This window comes from Lichenostomus cassidix, chromosome 7 (assembly GCF_008360975.1).
Source record: "Lichenostomus cassidix isolate B80296 chromosome 7, HeHo_3.0, whole genome shotgun sequence".
NCBI classification, from domain to species: domain Eukaryota; kingdom Metazoa; phylum Chordata; class Aves; order Passeriformes; family Meliphagidae; genus Lichenostomus; species Lichenostomus cassidix.
The window spans coordinates 25,609,572-25,633,416 of NC_139488.1; the positions used below are offsets into that span (position 1 = coordinate 25,609,572).

Sequence of the window (23,845 nt, forward strand, 5' to 3'; positions counted from 1 at the left end):
ACTGGTAGTGGCAAAACTTTAACTACAAATGACCCAAATCTGACTGAAGTGTTGTTTTTCATAATAATGAAAAAAAATGATCTGGCTTCTGCATTTGACTGCTGGCTTGTCAGAGTGACAGGACTCTTCGTACGTATTTTGAAAAGGGCACTACATCACCGAGGGAAACAGGCTGAAGATTAATGGAGTTGTTGTGGGAGGTGGAGGAGGAGTTGGGAGAGGGAAGCAGAGTTGGTTTTGGATGACATTTGTCAATATGATTGACTCATGCTGTGCTGCACTTACATACAGATTGGGACACCGACAAGCATGTGCTTCCCAGGGAAAAAAAGTGAGTTCCTGAACCCAGCCTGGCCAAGGGAAAGCTGCTGCTCAGTTCTCAGTTCAGCAAGGGTTCCTCCTTACATCACTCAGGGATTTGCAGAGGAGGGAGATGGGGGCCGCCTACTACCTAAGCCATTTCCAGTGACGTGGCTTTTTATTATTATTATTTGTTCAGGCTATAATTCCATGTTTCCTGAAATAACTACCAAGTATTCATCAGGCAGCTACTGCCTTTAGCTGCCTTTTGTGTGAATCTCAAGTGCTTCATTACTCTCCCGGTGCGTTTGCTTTCTCTTACAGTAAATCTGAGCAGCATCTGTGTGGTGGGGGAGGTGACGCAATTTTGGGTTGAAAGGGAGAAAAGGTCTGTCTGGCACAGGAAGCCACTGAGGAGTTCAGGGAATACACACTTGGGGTACAGCATCTTTTTGCACGGGAGGAGAATTGATGAGGCCAGGACCCAGACTTACATCCCCCCCACATGTAAAGCCCAACCAATTACAGCTCTTTATTGCTTGGTAGAGGATTTTATTTTTAAACAACAGTTGGTCTAAGACTTGAGTTTTTTTCCTCCCTTTTAGTAGCAATCTGATAGTGCTTTGATCACTGTTTCAAAAGGAAATGCCTGTAATTTCCTGTGCAGGTCTTGCCAGGTGCTGGGCTCCATCAGATCTCCTGGAAGCTGATGGGAGTTGAGAGCACCTGTTAGAATCTGCCTTCTTAGAAAACCTCAGAGAACTGAAATTTTACTTGGGTTTTGAAAAACTTAATGCCAGAACTACAAAGGGAATCAGACTCTGGCTTCCCATATGACAGATCTGTTCCATGCTGACTTCCCGCTGAATACTGGAACATGGTCCAGCTTTTGTTCAGTGTGTCTTTTTTGAGGCATTGACTGGGAAGGAAATCTGACTGACTGGAGAAAACTTGCCTAAGAGTTAATCATCTTTATTTAATAATAATTGGCAGTGTTTTTTCATACACCTACGAGTCCTGTGGCTCTTGAAGGGACATGGTCATGCCTACTTGAAGGAGAAATTCCTGAAGTTCATTCAGTCCTGATCGGCATGACTCAAGGGAAGCAGCAGCCTCCTAAAAGGGCATGTCCTGCCTTTCAAGGATTCTCAGTAGCTCCCAGCCCTAGGGATTGCCTACAACACATCGGGTTGAACTATTTTGGTACCTGGCTAGCGTCTCTGGGTGTGTCATGGTGGTTGTGTGGCTGCAGCCAGCAGGCTACAAGAGGAACAGAGAGGGAAGTGTTCAGATTTTGCAGAGTTTCAGCCCTGCAGGCATTGCGTGGAGCTGCTAATGCTTACAAAGTGGCCGGGTAAAAGGGTGTAATCGAGTGAGCTGTGGGTAGAGGAAGAGCTCTTAATTGCAACCGTAGGAGTAGTTGGCAGCCGCAGTGGCTGATAGTCTTCCTCGGCCTCAGGTGAGATTGGTGGCCTCAGGTATGCAGAGCTCTGGCAGGCCATGGGTGAAGAGCTGTGGACCAAAATGAGCTGATGATAGGAAAATTGCCTTGGCCATGGTCTGATGGAATTGGTCAGCATCCATACTAAGATGTTAGTATATGCTAAACCTCAGTCTGTCGCTGCTGTGGACAGAGACTACCTGAAGTTGTCTGCTTTGGAGAGCTGCAGCAGAGGAGGAGGGAGCCAGCAGCTCCCACAGAGACCTTGCTGTAGCTTTTTCTGGAGGTTTCATAACAGAATTAAGCAATTTGTGTTGCATGTTGCCATGGAGACTGTAAATCACTGTCATGCTGGTCTTCTCAGTCAGGGAGCCACTGTCTTTAATTGAACTAACCTCCCCTGCAAATCCAGGGCTTGGTTCTGAGCTTGCTGACCTTCTATAACAGCCTGGCCCTGGGAGCTCAGCCTCCAGGACAGCAGAGCTGGAACCAGGGAAAGGGGTGCCAGCACATGTGAATATCAGCTATCTGGGGCTCATTTTATTATTGGCATATGTGGCCAAAACTCTGCTCAGAAGCTGTGCTCAGACCCACTTATATTCAGGGCAAGTTTTGTAATGAGGACGAGGATTAGATACACTGCCTACATTTTGTGGGGCTTGGTGCTCTAATCACACAAACTGAGCTGAATTTGGTGGTTTTGTGTTACATGGCTGCTCCAAGGGAGTAGCTGAGCCCTTCTACTCCATCTCTATGTCCAGATAGGTAAATGGGGTTTTATACAGTTTATTCTTCCTCCTAAGAAAAATACTTTTTGCTGAGGAGTCTTGGCCTCAGTGATGCCCTTGGATCAGTGTTTCTTTTTCCTTCCCATCCACCTACCCCAGAAGCAGGCACACTTCTGACTGTCTCAGCATTACTGGCTTGTGCTGTCAGGACAGCAGTCTTGCCAGTGCATACGAAGATGATTGTATAAATCAGCGTCCTTCCAGTGACTAAACCAGAGCCATGACGGCATTTGTCAGTGTAGGGTATGGATCCTTCTCTTGGCTCCTTCAAAATAAACAACTATATAAATTGTAAGATGATTATCATCAGAGCTTATTAGTGTATTACCACATGCTGCTTTGTATTCAGACAATAGATAAAAACATTTATGTTTCATTTTTCCCAGTCATATCTACAGCAAACACGCTTGTTCTTGCTCCCATCTGAGGAGGACTGTGTCAGTACTCTTGCCAAAAACACATGAAAATCAGCCCAAGTCTTTTGCACTTGCCTGTAGCTCTATGCACCTTTGTGAGTGTTTAGTCTTTTCCAGGAAGTGATATATGTTGTTTTAAAGGTTTGAGTCATGAGCTGGTTAAGTTCATAATCTTGTCAAGGCATGAGTTATCTTCTTGCTTTGGTTGTCAGGGGAGGTGGATGGGTAGAGGGACTGAAGTGCTTGACTTTTGGAGGGTTTTCATTGTGTACACGTGTGGCTGGAGCATGGGACCTGCCATCTCAGTAGAAAGAGGAATGTTTCCATGAGCAGCAGAAACAATCCTGCAGAAACATCTAAACTTGCTGCCTTTTGATGCTCAATAAAATTTTCCATCTGTTGTGCTAGCATCGCCTAAAATACAGGGAGTTTTGCTCACCAAACCAGCCTACAGTTCTTGACTTTTTTTAAATTTTTTTTTTCAGTTCAATTCTTGCTTTTTTCCCCAGGCTACATAATACTCAGTCTGGTGGCTCAGACACACAGCATGACCAAACTTCTGGAAACAACGGGAAGCGAATGCCCCGATTCAGCCGATAAGCATGTTGGGCAGAGACACAGTTTGTACAATGGGCTAAACATTATCCTAGTACTTTGGGGAGCATTTCATGCAAGATAAGCTTGAGGTTTCTTAGGAGCGGGTTAAAGGGCTGGTACAAAATGTCAGTGAAAATGTAATGCTTGTTGCCGAGCAGCAGCTTGTGGTTTTGTGAGGAGGTCAAAAATCGTGCACAAACGGAGTATGTTTTTCACATCCACAGACTGTCCCCCGCCATGTCAGTAACAATCAGTCTTTCATTCTGCCTGGCTGGAGCTGCTCCACCGTGTAAAGAAGGATGGGGTGAAATCTTGGCCATGGGCAAAACAAAAAATTGTCTCCAAATGTATTGGAAGGAGGGGCAAAGCTTTAGCCAGGGTCTGTGTCTCGAAAAGCCTGTGAGAATCATCTGACCCAAGGAGGATTACACAGAAATAAAACTTTGTCTTTCAAGGAAAAATGAGACATTTAGTTGAAATTCATAGGTTTTTCTGTAGCCCAGCCTGCTGTGTATTGATGTATGGTCTCATAAATATGAGAAAGTGGCTTACTCAAATATAGGGCTAAGAAACTTTTCCTTGGGGTTGTTGTGAGGAAATGCAGTAAGACTGTTTGAAATCTCAGCTGATGCTTGTCTTCTCCCCATCCAGCAGCTGTTGCTTGCAGTGGAAATTCTTACTTTCTCAATTTCCTCCAGGGGTAGTTTAGAAACAAGCAGACTTGATCATGCTTCTTCATGCTCTCAAAATGTTGTCTCAGTTTTGAAAAGAGGCCTTTGCAGTTCTTAGACTCAACAATAATCTCATCCTCTATCTCCTCCTCATTATGGGCATTTCTTTTTAGAGGTGGCATGGGGTCTCCAGTGTACTCAAAGAACATGAGACCCTCAAGTTTGCCAGGTCAAAACTGCTTTTATGGTTCAATATTTTGGATTAAAGTGACGTACTGATTTTGGAGAAAGGAACTAGAGAAACCAGAAACTAACCTGGATTAGGGGATTATGCTCTGTCTTTTGACAAGGACACAATCAGCTTCTGTGCAACTCCCGGCCCAGCTATGGCACAGAGCACATCAGCCTTGCTTGGTGGTTTTGAGAACAAAAAAGTTAAAATTGTCTTTTTAATGAAAAAGAAATCCCAAAGGGTATTGGGAAAGCCTCCAAAAGCTTGTGTGGGGTGGTGGGGATACAGATTGGACAGTTTGTGGAGGTTCCCTCAGGGCAGTCCTGGTCCCACCTCAGTGTTGAGCTCAGCCAACACCTGCAGCCCAAAGGGCACCAACAAAACCAGAATGTCTGGGAGCAGGCGCCTGCAGAGGGTGTCACCACAGCTGCTGCTGCACTGAGTTTTGTCAAGAAAACTGATACCAGGAAAATCAACTGCCTTGTCTTAAGCCTTACCATTACGATAGATTTTTTAATTATTATTTTCTCATTAAGTGTGTGAAGGACCTCCCAGAAAATGCAGAGCTTATTCAGACCCGGAGGTGGCCACATATTTTGTCTGTGATTTGAGTCAGCATTGCTGCTGCCCATTGGTGGGTGGAGAGCATTTAAACGTACAGAACCTCCTGCCTGGCTTCTCCTTAAATGAGCAGTCTCTGGTGCTGAGTGTTGAAATGAGCCAGTCAGCAATGGCTGTCTCTTCTCCTTTCTCCACATACTTGTGCCTTTGCCCAGTTTCACCCAGTGAATTTTTTCTTCTTTCTTTTAAGAGACAGCTCTGAGGTGAGGGGAGCAGTGTGACCATGCTGCTGGGAAGCTGCTCTCCTTGCTGTGACACAGCCACAGACACCAGCCTTCCTGCCACAGCAGCGTTGAGGGTTTGTTTTTTGTTTTTTTAAAAAAGGCAAAACAAAAACCACCTGTCGTTCCTGGCCTGTTGCCTTCTTGTTTTTATATCTCAAACTTGAAAGCAAGAGAGAAGAAAGCAGCTGAGTGCATTTTTGTCTGCTGGCAGAGCCAGGATTGGACCTTTAACTCCAGTTTCATCCATCACTGCCTGTTCTGCCTGCAGATCTGGCCCCAGGATGTAACACACCATTTAATGTTTGCTGTACCTTGGGTTAAGCAGTGAGGAATAGCACAACTCTGACTTATATATGGGATTTGGTCACTGACAACAGGAAACTATCAGGAGCTTGACAGGTGCACTGGGCCAGGGTGATTTTTTCATGGCCATTTGGACCCAGCCCCTGTCGGAAAGGTATTCAATGTCTTAGGTGTTGCATGTACACTTGGTGGCAATTAGCAATCCTTGTAGACAAGGCACAATGGTGGAGTTGTCTGCAGTTGGAAATGCTGAATCTGAGTTGGAGTAGAGCTGTTGGGAAGGGTCAGTGCTGATGCTGCTGCCTTCATTCTCACTTCTTAGGCAGCAGGTAAAATCTGCCTTGTGCATACTGCCCTCTTTTCACTGCTGATGAGTGACTGGAGATGATCTCTTTCTCCAGCAGGTTCAGCACACTGGAAGCATGGCTACAAGTGCTGTTCCCAGCGAAAACCTCCCCACGTACAAGCTGGTGGTCGTTGGAGATGGTGGTGTGGGGAAGAGTGCTCTCACCATTCAGTTTTTCCAGAAGATTTTTGTGCCAGACTATGACCCAACTATTGAAGACTCCTACCTGAAGCACACAGAAATAGATGGGCAATGGGCAATTCTTGATGGTAAGCAAGCTGCTCTCATGATCCCCTTTCCCTTCTAGCTATAATTGCAAACAGACCTCAGTGTCTCCCACAGCAGGTTGTGTCCCTGTGTCCCTCCTGCTCTGCTGTGGGCTGGCAGGAACTGGAGCTGCAGTTCATGGTCTGCAGTTGGTCTCCAGCAGAGCTTCTGCTTCCAGTTGCACTGGTTCCAGTTCTGCACAGAAATGCTTCTTGCAGACCTGTGAAAACCTACAGATTCTCATTGACATTTGGAGTAGGCTTCTGCAAAGGGTGAATTACAGCACTGCCAGGTGGCTGTTGCTAATGATACTTCATTGTGGTTGAGCTCATCCCCTGGGAAATAACAGTGAGTGGGTAACTGAGTGAGGGTTATAGCCAGAAAGAACATTTAATCAAAACTGTTGTCCACTGATGGTGAAGAATTGTTACAGCTCTTAACTCCAGTCATTCAGGTGTGATGTTTTCATATTTAATTACCTGATTCATTTAAATATGGGTAGGGTACCAGCCTAGAGATCTGTTGAAACCAAGAGGTGTTAGTTCTTTGAAGAAACACTGCCTTCCTTCTTTTTTTTTTTTTTTAAACAAAACAACAACAATGAAACACACAGACAAAAAAAAACCAAACAAAAAAAACCCCAAAGAGTCTTGATTTGCAAGTGAGAAGCCCTGTATTACCTAAAGCTGCAGCTTGTTCATTTGTGCTGCATGAGACAGACTAACCACAGCTATAAAGGAAATCTTCCTCTAAAATGTTGTAAGTTTTGTTTTGCTTTATATGATAATTAGGTAGTATGTAAAAGGAAGCAAGTATTTTGTGCCTTAATTGCCCAAGTGCATGTATGTGGCCACTAACATAACTGAACTAAATTTAGCCTCACTTGTGCCGAGTTCTACCTCCACCCTCTTGTCAGGAAGGCGCTCAGGATGTTTGGTGTCTCTGCATAAGTGTCATTGGTGTGTGGGGGCAGAAAGCTGGGGGATTGTCATGAGTGGTGGAATGTGGATGCTGCTGGGGTTTGCTGTGAAGACTGTTAGCTTAGTCTGGAAACTTGAGATCTTAGTTGCACTCTTAAGGATTTATCAGATATAATTTAGTGAGTACAAATGGCCACAAAGTCTTTAAAAGAACAGCTTTTATTCAGTATTAACAAACAAACACAGCAAACAACAAAACAAGTTAATCTTGCCAACATTTGTTCATTTGAGTATGTTAATAGTTGATATGAGGGAGTATTTGTGAAATTGGTGCTGAAATGTCTCTTCTTGTCATCTGCATCAGTGATGTCTGCTCTCAATTAAGCATCACATAATGCATCTATGCACCCTTATTTTTAAAATGTCAGTCCTGTATAAAAGACAAATCCAATCCTGCTGTAAATTAAATTCATTGTTTTTAGTCCAGAATCCAGCCCCCTAAAATGAGCAACCTTTGCCTTCACTGGTATAACCCATGTTCTGCTATAACAGTACCAGCTGCTGTGCATGTTGGTATTGGCTGAAACAGCCTGGGTTTTGCAGATTATTAAAAAGTAGAAAATGCATCTTTCACTGAATATTTGGAATTTTTATTTAGACGAAAACGAACAAAAAAACCACAAAAAAAACCCAAAACAAAACACTAACAACAAAAAATCCCTACCAAACCTGATCTGAGTGAGAGTGGTGAAGTGGTGAAAAAGCCTTTCTTTTGCTCAGATGGAGCTTAGTGGCTGTACTGGGGCTGAACTGAATTCAGCTGTGGCCTTGAATGGCATGTTGGGAATCCCTGACTTCCAGAGTTTGTGTGCCCACAGATGCTTCACAGCCAGAGAAGTGAAACTGCAGCTGCTTCTCTTTCCTACCACTTGAGATTTTGAACAGTCAGAATTTTGGAAGAAAGGCAATATTCTTGCTTGAAAAGGGATGTGAACCTTTTCCATCTGCCCAGTAGCAACAGGGCACCAAGACTGACTAACACACGTGTCGTTTGCTCAGCTCTCTGTCACAGGCTTTGGATCCAGGCCATCCTCAGAGGTCACCATACACTGGGACAGCTGCTCTTGTTGTGGTTACATGAATCACTTACAGTGTAAAATTAGGGACAAACATGATAGGAAGGGTAAAGATGCATCATGATAAATCCTAGACTTTCCAGTTGTTCTTTACGACCAAAGCCTTTACAAGCTGACGTTTCCTGCAGAGCTTGGTGGGAAGAAGCAGCTGCCCACCCCCAAAATAGGAACTGGTTTTGGAACATGAACAACGAAGTGAGGATATAGCATGAGGGGCTCTGTAAGTTTTGAAGTTTTCAGAAACAGTTATATTTTTAAAAAGCAAAATACATAGACATCCAACAACTTTTAAAAAAAGGGAAACAGCCCACCCTCTTCCAGGCTGTTGCCTGAGCAGTTCTGTACAAAGCATCTCAAGCATTTTGTAACTGCACCAGCATTATGTTGTAAAAAATCCCTTCTGCTAGCCAACTTGCATAAAGCATTTGGCTTCCCTCCATGAAGACCTCCACCCACATTTATTCAACAGCACTAACTGGCAGCACGATGAAATGTTTGAGTTGCATTTTTTTCCTTCGCTGAAATCTCTCTCTGAAAGTAGACTGAAATGGAACAGGGTTTTATTTCACATTTTAGATCTTGAAGCAAAATCTACATTCCAAATCTTTTATATGTTTGTTCTCTGGCTTGGGCATGTCTCACCACAGAGCTGTCTGTGATAGCTCCCTGCCTCCCAGAAGATTGTGGGACATGTGTTTGTTATGTTCAAGCCCAACACTACACAAAACCACTTTATTGTTGACCTTATGCCAGCTTTAGAAGACCATCACTGCAGTATTTGAAGGACAAGTGCTATACAGTGGAAGAGGGCACTTAACCTGAATCAAAGATGCACAGGCAATTTGTGGCTAGCCCATTTTTTGGTTGCTGCCACTCTAATGAGGCTTCAGGATCAGACACCAATTTTCTCTGCATATGTTATCTTGGTTTATTCCCTGCTGGTCGTGCTGAAATCAGCACGGGGATGTGCTCAGTGAAATGCACTCACATGCAGGTGCTGTACAGACACATGAGGTCAGAATTAAGTGGGGGCCAGGGTTAATCTGCTTTGATTAGCTCTTGCTCCAATTGCGTTGCTATGATTAATTTTGTACACTCCTTTCTGTGTGCAGGCTAACTCAGCGAGTAGCAGAGGATTTTTTTTTGGCATGGCTGCAAAATGCCAGTCTGGAATTATTAATCTGGGCACAAAGCCAAAAGTGGTATACCTTAATATTGAAAAAAATTCCCAGTGGTTCAGAATTCCTTATGCCTTGTACACCACACAGAGATAAAAAGGTGGCAAGAAAAGGGAGATGAAGAGATGACCACAAGCACATGGCCTGAGCTTGTTGGGGTTTGGGCTTCACTCTTAGGTGTCACTAGGGCTGTGCCAACTGGTACCAGCCAAACAAGGAATTGTGTTGGATGAAAGGAAGCTGTGCTCTCCCTTCTCTTCCCTTTCCTTTCCCTGGCATATGATTTTGATGAAACACTCACAACCTAGAAGTTGTCTTTCTCCTCCTGAGCTTCTAGTCCTCTTCCCAAGACCTCCTCCCAGTGCCTGGGTGCCCTTGTACTGGGCTGAACCTGCACAGCTTGGTGTGCACCCCTCTGCAGTCACACCAGGCTCTATTCCTTCCCCACACTCTCTCTCTGAACTTCCCACCTGTCTATCCCTTTTCATTGAGGGTTTTTGCTGCTGGTCATCCCTGGGTGCACTGTCTGCTTTTCTTGGGAAACTTGGGATCAACTCAGCCATGAGGCCAAAGGGAGATCAAAGGTCACTTCAGACTTGCAGGCAGAAGGATTGGTTTGTGGCTCACTTTCTTCTCTTTTTTGTTAATTTAGATTTTCAGTAGCATCACTGAGAGCATTAAAATTCAAGTTAAATTTGTACTTTCATTCTTTTATTTGTGTGTACAGTATTTCCCCTCCCTTAATTGCTGGGATTTTGCAACCATGAAAGAGGGGGTTTTGTCTTGGGTTGTGGGGATTTTTTTCCTGCCAGGAAAATTTTGATGTTGCAACATGGAAAACACAAGGCTTTGAATGCTTGCTCTTTGTTAGAGAAAGACCTCCTTTAAGGGCTTGCATCTTTATTCTGTTTATTGATGTGGAATCCTTTCTCCTGAAGACCGCTCTCTTCTTTTTGCTTCAGGAAAGGGCAAGAATTCAAGTCCTTGGGTTTTCCATGTTATAACATCTGTGTATTTAGCTAGGGCACAGAAGCAGGGCTCATAAAAGCCCCAGTGTTTCCCTATCATGTGTTTTTTGCTGAGGAGAGCTGTCATGCCAGGGGCAGCGTGGCTGTGTCTGAGAAGGAGCAGAAGCATCAGAGTGACTTAGTGAAGCATCTGCCTTGCCTTGCACACAGCAAGGGCATCTCATACCTCTTCAAGGTGATCTGGGGTGTGGAGATACACAATAGGAGCTGTGATCCCCATCTGTGCAGTGCCCAGAATACCAACTCCTCAGCTGAAGGCCATGGCTGATAGGAGTGCCCTCTCCCACGGTGCTGCTGATGGAAGGGAGACAGAGGCTGTGGAGGTGGCTTCCCTCAGCCTGAGGCTCATTAGTTTGACTTGGCAATTCAAGCCAAATTTTCCTATGAGCTCAGGAACCAAGCTGCAGGCAGTGAAACCCAAAGGCTGAAGGACAGAAAATGGGTTAACCTGCCTGTCAGCTCTTCTTTGTCCCCTCTAGATGCCATGGACAGTGGAGAAACTCTCTTGAGGTGACCTATATGCCCAGCTGCCTAGCAATGTAAAGACTTAGGAGGAAATTGTGCCTAGATATGAAAAGGGAAGAAGAACTCACCTGCACAACCAGATCTGAGCTCCTTGAAGGCTGTGTTTGAACTGAATCCAGCCTAGGCTCCAGAAAAAGCAATGCCATTGTTGACTTAGAGTTCATAAGATGTCTCTGCCCTTGGTTTGGATTCACATACCTTTGTGTCTGGATGGGCACTCGGAGCACTGTCAGTTGCAGAGACACTGCCACATGATACACCTTGAAGCACCAAGTGCTTCTATTTTGGACCACAAATTTCCGTGTATTCCTGGGCTCCTGTGCCTGCTCAGAAGTGCTCTCTAGGCAGCTGCACTCTTGCATAACCCATCAGGATCCACAGGAAAATGGTGTGGAGAGTTCTAAAGGGGCAGGATTCAATTAGCAAGGAGCTCATCACAGCAGCTGGGGGTCACATCCACTGGCAAGTGGAAAAGGCCATCTCTTCACTCAGCAACCTCTTACCTGCAAAGCAGGAGACCTTTCTGCTGGGCTCTCACAGCTTAATTGCCCTTAGTTTAGTCTCCAGCTGGTCTCATGATAGCTGTAAATGGCTTTGCCCTCTTTGGATGTCTGCTCCTACATCAGACGTTGTCCTCGGCTTCCCTTTCCTTCATCTTACCCAAATGATTTCGTTAATGCCCCTCCTTGCTTTTTGGTCAAATCTGTGAGAACTTCACCAAGTTTTCTGTTGGAAGTCCCTGACAATGCACTGTGCAGCCTATGAGTCTGATTTCAGTTCTTGGAAAGATGAGGTAGTAGAAACCCATTGTGCTTTGGTCCAGTCTTGTTTCCATGTTGGCATTTATGTGCTGCCAGTGGGGCAACTGCTGGTTTAAAGTGTCCCAGCTCACAGTTCCCTACTCATGGTTATTTCTGTCTTCTGGAATCCTGTCTGCACAAACAGGAATTTTAAAAGAAGGTGAATTCTGGCTAACGTGCTAAATCTCCTCACCCCTTTGGGAAGCCAATCACCTTCCCAGTTGCCCCTTCCCAAGGTTTCTCCTTGGTACTTACAAATTTCTGTGGTCAGAGTCTTCTTGAAGCTTTTATGCCCCAAGAAAACACCACAAGCCCAGCCACTTACATCTGGCCCTTTTTTGGTGCTGATGCTTTCCAGGATGTGGCCCTGTCCTGCCTACAAAGGATCCAGATCACTCTCTCCTCTCTTGTTTACAATTCGCAAAGCACAGAAGTGTTAGGCTGGGGGTTTGCCTTGATGAAGAGCACATTTAAACTTAAAACAAGGACTTTGTCTGGCCATCTACAAGATGCTTAACTTTGTATGAATAACCTATCTGAGATTAACCTTAACCTTCACTGCTGTGTGTCTTTTACTTGCACTTTCAAAGAGCCATTTTAAATGCTGCCTGAACTTGCTCACCTTTTTATCAATGATGCAAGTGAATTCCCTTTAAATAGCAGCTGCTGACACAGCAGCTCTGGCTGTGTTTATTGTGATGCCATGGCCAAGATTCAGGCAAGGTAGGAGAGCCCCAGTCGGTGGGGTATCCCCACAGGGCTCTCCCCCTTCTCCCAGGGAATGCAGAGCTTTGGAGGGGCAGCAGCTGGGGATGGGTTGATGGGTGCAAAGGCAGAGCTGGGTGCTTCTTGTGTGTTTCATGGGAGGTTTGCAAATGTTCCAGGGCAAGGGGAAGTCCCTAAGCAAATTACCAGGATAGAGCACATCCATCTCCACCTTCCTGCCCACAGCTTGTGCTGGGGCACCTGCCCTGTCTCAGGGCTAGGGAGGGCAGGAGGACTTGGCTCCTGGCAGGGAGCTCTCCCACTCCACCACAAGCTGGGTTTGTGTGTTGGTTGTCAGCTCTCAGCCCTGCCCTGACACTGTGTCTAGCTGCGGCAGGAGTCAGATGAGGGCAGCCAGCCTCTCTGTACAGGTTGGGCAGGTAGGAAAGATTAATTTCCTCTTCTGTCCCAGCTACAGAGTCCTGGCCTTATTCCATGGGAGCAGTTCTGCCCAGGGCATAGAGATTTACCAGCACATGCAGCCTCTTTGGGTTGTTTTTAATTTCCCTTTTTTTTTCTTTTTTTTTGTACAGTCCTTAAGAATAGCCTGAATGCCTTTGAACTGAGACCCTTGTTTCCTAGATTTAGAGGGGACGAGTAGGATAAAAGGCTATGGAGATATTCAGGTGACTTTCCAGCAAGTTTGGAAAATAAGCCTAAAAATCAGGGTCTTTGCAAGGGCACAGAAGCTCTTTTTACCTTAAGAGCTCATGGAAACAGACATTCAAGACCAGTTAAGGCAGGAGTACAAATAATGCTGATGGCTTTAAAGGGCCTGCCATCACCAAGGAAGGTCTCCAGGTCCTCCAGAGTAGCTGTCTCTCCTCCAGACATGCAGTGGAGGTGTGTGGCTGGCTCATGGGGTGCACTGTGATGTGCAGCATGTCCACCTGTGCTGATGCAGCAAAGTGGTCTTTATCATGGCCCCATCTGGAAACTGGGGCAGCCTGAGTACTTACCCCTACAGGGAACACCTTGCTGGGGCTGTGGGCCTGCTCAGACTAGACAAACCTGTATCAAGCCCTGCTGCTCTGTCAGCAGTATGCTGCTGCCACAGTCTCCATCCACGGGTGCCCTGGGCTTTCCCCATCACTTGTGGGCAGCAGATGTGGCTGTACACTGTGGCTGTGCAGCGGAGGCGAAAGAGTTTTCCCACCCAGCCCAGTTGACTGGGATGTGAAAATGTTCCCAGTCATCATGAAGGTCCCACATTTGCCTCTGGGGTGCAACAGTGCATTAGGATTAGTACTTCTGAGCAGCTGATGCGCTTCGAGTTCACCCCATGTTTGTATTGGCACAGTCTAAGCTGATGAGCTGCTCTTGTACCTTCCTCCTGGGTGCACAGCCAGTCAAAATCCTGGCTGTGTACAAAGCTGAGGCTCCAGAATTATCACTGATGTGTGTATCTGTATGTGGTGTTTACCCAGAAGGCTGGGGTAGCTTGCTCTACAGGTGGCCCATGATATAGCTGATGGGACCCCCTGCGAGACAGATCCATGGAGAACCAGTGAGTTATGGTTCTATTAGCAGAGTTTAATGTGGTGGGGAACAGCATCTGGGTGGCTGTCACAACTGAGATGTTTTAGGGGATTTGAGCATGGATTTATTCACAGAAATGTAATCAGTGTATTGGATATGCAAGGCACTTAAAGCTTTCCCATCTGTTTTAGTTACCTCCTTAGTATCAGCACACCATTTGGGACTAAATATTTAAGGGGAGTTCCCCAAGGCTGTACCGTCTCACTCTGAAAGCACAAAATTGTCTAGAAATAATATCCAGGTGTTGAGGAAAGGAAAATGCTTGTGGCTATTACTTTGGGTTGTCTCCCAGCTCTGCTTCACCATGCAGTTTGTAGATTATACCTGACAGCTAAACTGCCTTTTACCTAATCATCCTGTCTTGGGTTTTCTTTGCTGGGAGAGGGAAAAGTTGGAGGGCTGTGAAATACTTTGAGCCATATCTTGTCAGAGGAGCAACTCCCCAAATCCAGTGGTCAGTATTTGGTACTGGAAAAGGAAAATGAAATCCACATAGTCATCTTCCCCTCCAGCTGGTCCCAACTTAGACACAGAAGGATGAGTGGGGTCTGGGACAGAAACCCCTTGTCCATCCAACTTGATTTCATCAGATCTTACAGTCTCTGAGCAAGCCCAACAGAGGCAGAAAGGACACAGGACACATAGTGGTGCCAGCAGCTACAAGTCCCTCACAGTATCTAAAAACCTTTGTCTCTTCTGTCCTAGTTCTGGATACTGCAGGCCAAGAGGAGTTCAGTGCAATGCGGGAGCAGTACATGAGGACTGGAGATGGTTTCCTTATCGTCTACTCAGTGACAGACAAGGCCAGCTTCGAGCACGTGGACCGCTTCCACCAGCTGATCCTCAGAGTCAAGGACAGGTGGGTGCCACGGGGCCAGGACCTGCCTGACCCATCTGGAGGGAGCCTGGTGGCACACCTCACCCTAACTTCTGTCTTCTGGGTGTCCCGAGACAAATCTTTATCTGGGGGTTCATGGATGTAAATGTGACAAGTGAGAAGTGGTTTACCTTTTCTGATAAGCATGAAGTGCTTTCAGTGTTATAATGGAGTGGGAATGTGTCTGGAAGGGAGATGCTTCTGCCAGAATGGTCTGGCAGAACAGTGGGAGAAAGGGAGATCAGACACCTTTGAACATAACCAGCTCAGCTGTGAAGGGGGAGGAAGGATGATCTGTGCACAGTGCAGGCATTTTGGAATCACCAGCAGGGAGTCAGCAAGCATTTGGCCCTAAGTACTATTTCGTGTGTCCTGGCACCATCTTCCTTTCCCTGGCTTGTGCCAAACACACCTTTGATGGCCCTGTGTAATTTGTGAGTGTGAACAAGTGTCTTGAAGGAGACAAAAACTCATGATGGAAGCAACTGTATTTCTTACCAGGGATGTGTTGTAGTTAATGCACTGTGCTCCGCAGCAACCATTTGCACAGAATAAAGCATCTCTGTGTGCCTGGGGAGACAGCAAGAGAGGTCACCTCTCCCCTCCTTACCATGTGCAGGGGAGAAGGTAGCACTGGGAGTTTAATCATGGTAAATAAATGTGTCCTGGCAGAGTGAGAGGAAGCTGCTGGTTTATCTCCAAGATAACTCCCTGTTCCCATCCTGGTTCAAGAGGCGATGGATCTATCCTCACTGGGTGGGGTGTGAATTAAGTCCTAATATGTCTGCAGATTTGAAACACTTAGTTTTTCCGTTCATAATGGCTTTTAATTATGAAAGTCATCAAGAAAAGTCACCAGAGGGTTTGGGCCTCGTTTCTGACTTCCTTTCACAGCTCTGAATAACTTCCCCACAGGAAGGGTGGACTCGTATCATGTGAGGTTCACAGCTGACAGCTCTTCCAGTAAAGCATCCAAAGCATAGCCCACAAGCGTGAAAAGTAAAGGAAAAAACACCCTTTGATTTCATTTCAATGAAGAAAAATGTCAGTCACTCAGTCAGCCTCTCAGATCACAGCAGTCTAAGCACTGCTGGCTTAGCTTGGGGCAAAGTAAATCTGTTTCAGAAAGCTGAAGGAGACAGCACAGAATTTCCTGTAACCTGTCCCAGTCCAATGCTGGTTTTATCTAATTTAACTTGGTGAAAATAAGATGTGGTGTTCGCTGTTTTGCTCTGGACTGAAACTTTTACCCTCCATAAGCCGTGCAAACGCCGCAGTGGTGTGTGAGAGGCAGGAAGTGAAACAGGCTGGTGAGCTGTTTGTGTTTCCCTGCTCAGCGCCACTCCGAGCGTGAGGAGCGTATTAATGCTTCATCCAAAACCTGAGCTTGGTCAGAAAATCGCAGCAGTGGGAGCAGCATGAGTAAAAAAACCCTCCTGACAACCCCACGGGTAGCTGGGAGCACAGTATCGCCCTGGTTTTCAGGCTAGCAGGCAGTTTTGGCAACTTTAAAGCCAAAAGATTTGCAGGCTGCTGTGTTGGCAGGGCTGTACAAAGCCTTCCTCCCATTTCTTTCCACAACTTTCATTATAGTAAAATTTCCAACTGTAGCAGCTTTGTCCAACTAGCAATTGTATGGTTTACAATAGGGAACAAAGTCCCCATAGAGTTTTATGCCTGATGTAAACAAGGCAAATGAGATACCATCCAAAAGTAATCCCTTTCTAATCAATGTGCTGCAAGCCAAAAAGCAATCAAGTAATCCTGACAAGCAAATATTTTGCTCCAGAATGATCAGACTCAAGATCTATCAATGCTCAGGTATTAACATTAAATCACAGTCACATTATCAGAATGAATAACTCTGAGACTCATTTAAAATGCAGAGTACAGTACGGTATTTTTCCAGCCAGAGTAATAGGGCAACATGCCAGAGGGAAGATGGAGCTCTTATCATCTTGTTGAAAAATGACCCAGAAATGCTGTTTGAAAATCCAGAGTTACCCAGGGAAGTGTTTTATGCACAAATGAGTATGGCCAGCTGCTCCTTACCCCCATAAAATCAGCTCTGTTACAGCAGAGAACACTGGGATCATTTAGGAGGGTTTGAAGTCAAATATAAGACAACAATACTGCAGTAACTGTCAGTGGTCAGAAGGGACCTCCTCCCTCCCAGCAGCAGCTAAGAGGCCCTGCAGCAGCTGATTGCTCTGTTTCATGAAGCCAGAGGAGAGAGTGGCACTGCCAACAATCCTCGTGGCTCCCAACCTTGGGTCTGTTTATCACTGGAGCTGTGGAGCTTTCTGCAGGAGGAGAGGGGGAGAGCCCAGGACATGCTGTGGATAGATGGATCTCTTCTCAGGTGGTGGCTGAAGACAGTCCCTTACATGCTGGTAGTTAAGGAAATACTGAATATTATTCCAGAGGGAGATGGTTTTGGTATTTTTTTTGGGATTAGAAACAGGAGATGATAGAGAACAGCACTGGAATCTTAGTAAATCTCTTTGGTTCCCTCCAGCCTCCTTCCAGCTACCACTGCCAGGCTTTCAGTTTGTCTTGGGGTAACAGCTGATGGGCATCTTTTTGCTCCCAGTCATTTTTTCCAGCATTTGATGCCCCTCTAAGCACCAGCTCCCACAGTCCATCTTTCCTTCCCCCACAGTTGCTCTCAGTGGATGACCAGGAAAGAAATTACTCCAATTCTTCCATCATCCCTAAGTGCCTTGCCAAGATATGCAGTTACCAAGATGCCTTAACTGCTACAAAAGAGTCCCAGTATCCTGTCTGAGATCTGTCTTTATAACTCAGTTGATTTCCTGGCTAGTTCTATAGATCTTTCTTCACCAAGTTGGATCTTCAGGCTTAGTTATTATCAAACATTGCAAAAATGGTGACAATAAATTCCTGAAGTCCCTACAAATAACAATGAATGCATGCATGCATGCAACTTATCAAGTGAATTTTTGCAATGTGAACATATGTGTAGCGCAGCCTGGGGGTTTTCTTTATTTTTCTTTACACATATGTGGTATGTCTTTAGCTGAAAATGTTAAATTATGTCAGCATTAAAAAAGTGAAATTTATGCTTCTAATTTTTATTGTAGTCTGCTAATAATTGAGTGGTGGTTTTGATTTTTTTCCAGGGAGTCTTTTCCAATGATTTTGGTGGCAAACAAAGTTGATCTAATGCATTTACGGAAAATTACAAGAGAACAGGGGAGAGAAATGGCAACAAAACATAACGTAAGTTTGCAGGATTATTTAATGGGTTATTGACAGTCCTATTACAGGCATTCAGAATTTAAATCTGTGCTAGTTAGGAGCTGAATTAAAGCTTACAATTAAACATTTGCAAATACATTTTTGACTACTACAAAGTCGCAGCTATGCAGTTTCCTTCCAGTAGGGCAAATTCATCACCAAAACCAGAACCTCTGCTGTGCACCAGGCTGGAGCCACCACTGAGACTTACATATGAGGTGTCTGAAAGTGGTGAGAAGTGTTCAGGATCAGGGAAGAAAGTGCACTCCCCTGGAGTGAAAAGGCAGAGTCAGGCATTAGGAGGTATATCCAGGTGCCTGAGCTTGTTAAAGATAATGAAGTTAACAGGGTTGTAAAGCCTATATAAATCTGGCTCACCATCTTAGCTCTGCATTATTCATGCTGTTAGTTTAGCCTGAGAAATTAGTCTTAGATGGGTGTAGATCACATGCTGCTCCACTAATCACCTCTAAATGCCAGCAGCCCTGAATACCCAGAGGGAGACAACAACTCCCTTACGGAGTGGAGCTGAAAGGAAAGGTTAAAGGCAAACAAGCCTGAGACCTCTTGGCAGCTTGCTGTGCCTAAAGGACAAGCTGTGTGGTGGTTTCTGAGCAAACCATGATGGGAGTTTGGCAGGGCAGGTTCACTCCCCCCCCTCCCCAAGGATGTTGGTTTCTGTCTCAGCCAGGACACCTAAACTGCAGCACAGCATGTTGTATCCATCTGTATGCACATGCTTTGGAAAAGGCCATGCATGAAAATACCTTATCAGAGGCATTTTTATAAATCTGCCAGTGTGCTGGACAAGCACTCTAGGAGGCCCCATCTGGCTGTCAGACTTTGAAGGGGAAGATCATTTTACACTGGAGGGGAATTGTAGTCATGAAATATTCATGCAGTAGTCCCAATAAAATGTGGCAAGCAAGAATTTTTGGCAAGTGCTGGTCTTTCAACAACCTTGGGCTATTTTCATGTCTGTGAGCACTGCTCAGGGGGAGAGAACATCTGACGACATGAAGTCTGTGCTTGTTCTCCCCCAAACCCAGAGCTCTGATGGCAGATGTTTAGCCTGGTGCTTTTTCCAGACCTTTTGTGAGCACTCGCTGACCTTGCTGCAAGCGTGAGGGCGTTGATAGCAGTGTCATGGCAACATTTTGTTTACGTGTATTTCCCTGGCCTTAGCATCTGATCTCCCCAGCCCTTTAGGCTTTTCATTTTGAAACTGGTTTGCTCCCAACACGTGGGCTGTTGCTGATCTCTTTCACGATATGCTTCTCTCCTCCAGATTCCCTATATAGAAACGAGTGCCAAGGACCCACCTCTGAACGTGGACAAGGCCTTCCATGACCTCGTGAGGGTAATAAGGTAAGCTGCAAACTCCTGCCTTCCTTGCTGCCCACGGATGGGAAGTGCAGGAGTCCTAGCCCAGAGGGTCAGGAGCCACCTTTTGGGGAGCAGGGGCCAGGTTTGCTTGGGAGTGGGAGATTTCTGGTGTTTTCTAACTTTCTTGTCCTCTATCTGCTTAGGTGTGTTACTAGCACTTAGTTATCCATGCAGGACATCAGTACCAGGCACAGTAACAAGTAGCTGTGGCCATAATGAAGATCTTTTAGTCAATTAATTGTGCAAAGCCTACTATAGTGATGAGCACTAAATTACTGGCATTGAAAGCTCTGGACCAGTAATTTGTGTTTTCATAGTTTTGTCCTCTCAGGGTCTTGTGTTGCCAGAGGTTAAAAAGGACTGGCAAAAAATTCTACAAAATTCTAATGTTGTAGGTGACTTCTAACATTTTCTGCTCACTAAATGGAAAAAATCAAGCCATTTTGTATGAGAAACTGCATGACCTAATGGCTAAGCCGCAGGTTTCCTCCTCAGACTGCAGAGGTTTGTTCCCAGTTTTGGCATGAGCTGCCTGTGCTCATTTTGGCAAACTCTCACTCTCTGGGTGAACCCCTGCTCTGGCTGCCAGCAGGGAGGCACTGCCTTCCAAAATCCTGGCTCCCCTGCAGGAAAAGAGCTGCACGCACATCTCAGCATCTCGGCTGATAACCTCATCTCTCTCTGAGATTTGTTTTTCTGGCACTAGTTATCTGCCAGATTTTCTGGGCCCTCATTTTTCATGTTTTGGGAGGGTGCTGAGCTGAAATCATGCTCCTCCCTGCCGTGCAGTCAAAGTGCCTCTCTTGGCAATTAAACCACAAGGCATTTATTCACAGCATATCTGTACTTGTGAATATCCTAGCACAGCCTCAAGCCAGCCTCCATCAAAAGCAGATGGTACTGCCCACTCTTCCCACATGTCTCAAAAGCAGGGGGCAGAAAGTCTTTGGAGAACGGAGTTGGAAGTGTCCCAAGCTCTTTCCCAACTGTTCTGTAGCTCAGTATTAGCTGGCTAGATATTACTTTTGTGTTGCAGCAAGCTCTTACCATCTATTCTGCTCTGCAGGAAAGGAAAACAGCCAAAATAAAATGGAAAGGCTTTGTTTGCTTTCTCTACCTAGCACAACTCCATGCAGGCTAAAAGGAGTATTGTAATGAGGCATCACTAATTTCAAACCCTGAAAATGCACTCCATTACCTCAAAAATAAGTGGAACATCTCAGTTTTCTGAGGTCAAAGTACAGTGAAAGTCCTTGCCAGCCAGGTGAAACCCTCGTGGCATCAAGGGCACCAGAAATGTTCACAGGAGCTGGAACTCAGGTTAAATCAGAGAGCAGGGAGATGCTGTGTGATCTGGCTGGTCACTGGCCACAAAGCAGCTTTGCTTGGTTTTTGGATGTTGCAAACCATCCACAGTCAAGGGCAGCATCACCCATCAAGTATTGTTTTTCTGGTTTTCAAGTGAGCTTTTTCAAATCAAATGTAAATTTCAGCTCCCTGATAACTCCGTTGTTGATGGAGTGCTTTGCAAATGAAGGGTTTTCTCAGAGTACTTGTGAGCTCTCAGGGTGAGGATGCTTGTTCAGGGTTGCACTTTTTGTGCTCCTTGCACTTGGCTGATTCCCAGTTTATTTAGTTTCATGCAAGAACCTTGTCTGGAAGTAATCCAGAAGGGAATAGGGTGATTGAGTCCACCCAATAGATGTTTTAAATTTCCTGATGCCCCTTTTTTTGCAGCAGTGCACACACAGGGACTGTCACAGCAGAAACCTTGAGCAGGCCTGGGGTGTGGTTTCTGGATCTCTAACGCAGATCCAGATGAGTGTGAACACCTTGTGGTCACTTAGCATTTATCCAGGTTTAAAGTATTTTTTGGATTTCATCTTTCTAGTTTTGAGCTTTAAAGTTTTATGTTTTTCATGCCTCCAACCTTCATATTCACTGAAAAAATGTCTTAACTAGTTAGAGCTGAGTTTTTCAGGCAGTGGCAAGAATTTGGAAGCTGAGGCTGTAAGAGAAACGCCAGCTAAAGCCATAGTGATTTATGTCCCAGCAATGTCTCATCCTGGTCTGGATTACTTGGTATGAACACTTGGTTTCATGCCTGGCATATTATATCACAAAGAGGCTGCTTTTGAACTGTTCAGACTCTCAGGTTTGAATCTACGGAAGCTGCCGGTGTTTGTGTGTTTTATCTTGCACTAAAATCTCCATTTACAGGCTGTCTGTTGGGTGTTTGAGCTACAAAGCCTTCTGTTGGGTTTGCCCTGGGCTGCTGCAGTGGCTGCTGCAGTTGGGCACAGCTGCAATCAGGCATTTGGGAGAAGCCCTCAACAGAACACTCTAGAGCTGCTCACAGCTCCATGGCACAGCACAGGAGGGCTTTCAGCTGCATGTTCCTGGTGGCTGTGACTTCAGACAGCCAGGGACACCTTTTTTGGGTCAGCTCATTCTCTGTGCTCAGGTGCTCTTCACAACTTCCAGGGGAAGCCAGAGCCCCATCAGCAGCAAACTCAGGTTTTGGTTTATTGTTTTTTAGGCCCCCTCCATAACCAAGTCTGAAACTGGCTAAGGGCAGTGCCAGCTGAAAGGCAGAGGGGTGTATTTCTCTGTGCTCTCTGTATCTCTCTCGTCCTCTTCCCTACCGAGTGTCAGCAGCAGTGTAAAGGATGACTGCACAGCTTAGAGCATCCCTGTTTCCCAGAGCAGCCCCTGGGGCAGGGGAGGAGGCAGCAGCTCACCCAGGGCAACTGGAGGCATAGTGGCCTGGCAGGACCTACATCCCTGCCATTAGCCTTGATGGCTTCTTTCCTCCTTCCTGAAGAATGCAGGCAGTTCTCAGCGTGGCGTGAAAAGCCACGCAGTGCTGGAAGGGCTATATGGAGGAATGTATGTGAATATACACATGCATGCCAAGATGCTGCTCTGCAGGCTTCCCAGGGCTGTGGATCCAGCCCAGCCTTATGTCTCACCTGCCTGTTTTCTTCTCTGTCTCCCAAAAAAGGCAACAGATCCCAGAGAAAAGCCAGAAGAAGAAGAAAAAGACCAAATGGCGAGGGGACAGAGCCACGGGCTCCCATAAACTGCAGTGCGTGATTTTGTGACGAGACAGCCTGGGAGTGCCTTGGATGCCTCCCTCCTCCCCTCTGGACCCACTGCCAGCCCAGGCGAGGAGCAGCAGCCCCATGCTGATGCCCACACAGCCCCGTGGCCCCCTTGGGCTCCCTATGGCGGCTCAGACTCGGAGGAGGTGGCTCAGAGGGTTTGGATCCCCCCGGAGAGGGACTGCACATCAGGGCCAGCGTGGGAGCTGTGCGAATGGGAGGCGGAAGGGATCAGCAGGACCTCAACTCTCAAACATCCCCAGCGCCTTCCAGGGGCCTCCATGATGCTTATTTAAAAAAAAAAACAAAAAAACAAAAAACAAGGAAGAAGTTAAAAAAAAAGTGTTGGTTTTATCTGCAAACATTTCTCTTTGTGACCCATTTCTGAACAGCCTTGAATAGCCCCCCTGTTTGGTACAGTCATCTGTGTATGTGTGGGGGAAGGGAAAGGGCTTTTCTTTCTCTTAAGTTTTTTTTTTTTTTTTTTTTGCCCTCTTCTTCCTTTTTGTTGTTTGCTCAGCGAGTGTTGGGTTGCAAAGAAACAACGGCCAGGCTTAGATTTTTTGCACTGAACTCTCTCTTGGGCGGCAGTGCCAAAACACAACTTAATATGAAAGTGCATAGATTTGGAGGAAGAAAATTAATTCCAGCTGCTCTGGGTGCTCCAGACATTGTGTCAGACTCTGGAGGGCCGCCAGCTCACAGACCATAAACTCCAGCTTAGGAAAAGAGGTTTGGGCTTGGATTATATTTTTTTTCTTACCCTTTGTCAAGAGGTTTTGTTTCTGTTTTGTAACTTTGGACATGTCAAACTTAAGACATTTTGTTAACCTGGAAGTATTTAAATTAAAGTAATTTACAAATGGAAGGGTATGTCATTTTTGGGTGAGGAGGTGGAGGGGAAGGGAGAAAGGAAGTAAAATCTGAACTGAATTTGTTATTTGGGTGTTGAATTTCTTCCTCATAAATGCATGTAAAGTGGTGTGATCTAAATCCCTTCTCTTTTATTCCTTAACCTTTCCCTGCAAACCCACTCTTGGGTAGATGAAATGTTTTGCTTTTCCCAGGCTCATCTCACACACACAGGGAAAAAAAAATCAGTTTATGGACTTTGGCTCAA

At 45.7% G+C, this 23,845-nt stretch overlaps 1 protein-coding gene across 4 annotated transcripts in view; it reads left to right on the forward strand.

The window, feature by feature from the left end:
• Nucleotides 1-23,593, forward strand: part of MRAS (muscle RAS oncogene homolog) — a 38,685-nt gene extending 15,092 nt beyond the window's left edge. For 3 of the 4 annotated variants that reach the window (XM_085066884.1, XM_085066883.1, XM_085066887.1), the window contains 5 exons: nt 5,995-6,208; nt 14,803-14,956; nt 18,118-18,217; nt 19,524-19,603; nt 22,626-23,593. In XM_085066884.1, coding sequence (XP_084923010.1) covers nt 6,016-6,208; nt 14,803-14,956; nt 18,118-18,217; nt 19,524-19,603; nt 22,626-22,725 — 627 coding nt within the window. In that variant the 5' untranslated portion in view covers nt 5,995-6,015 and the 3' untranslated portion in view covers nt 22,726-23,593. The remainder of the gene's footprint in view (nt 1-5,994; nt 6,209-14,802; nt 14,957-18,117; nt 18,218-19,523; nt 19,604-22,625) is intronic. The other variant, XM_085066885.1, reaches the window with a different exon arrangement.
• Nucleotides 23,594-23,845: the final 252 nt, after the last annotated feature.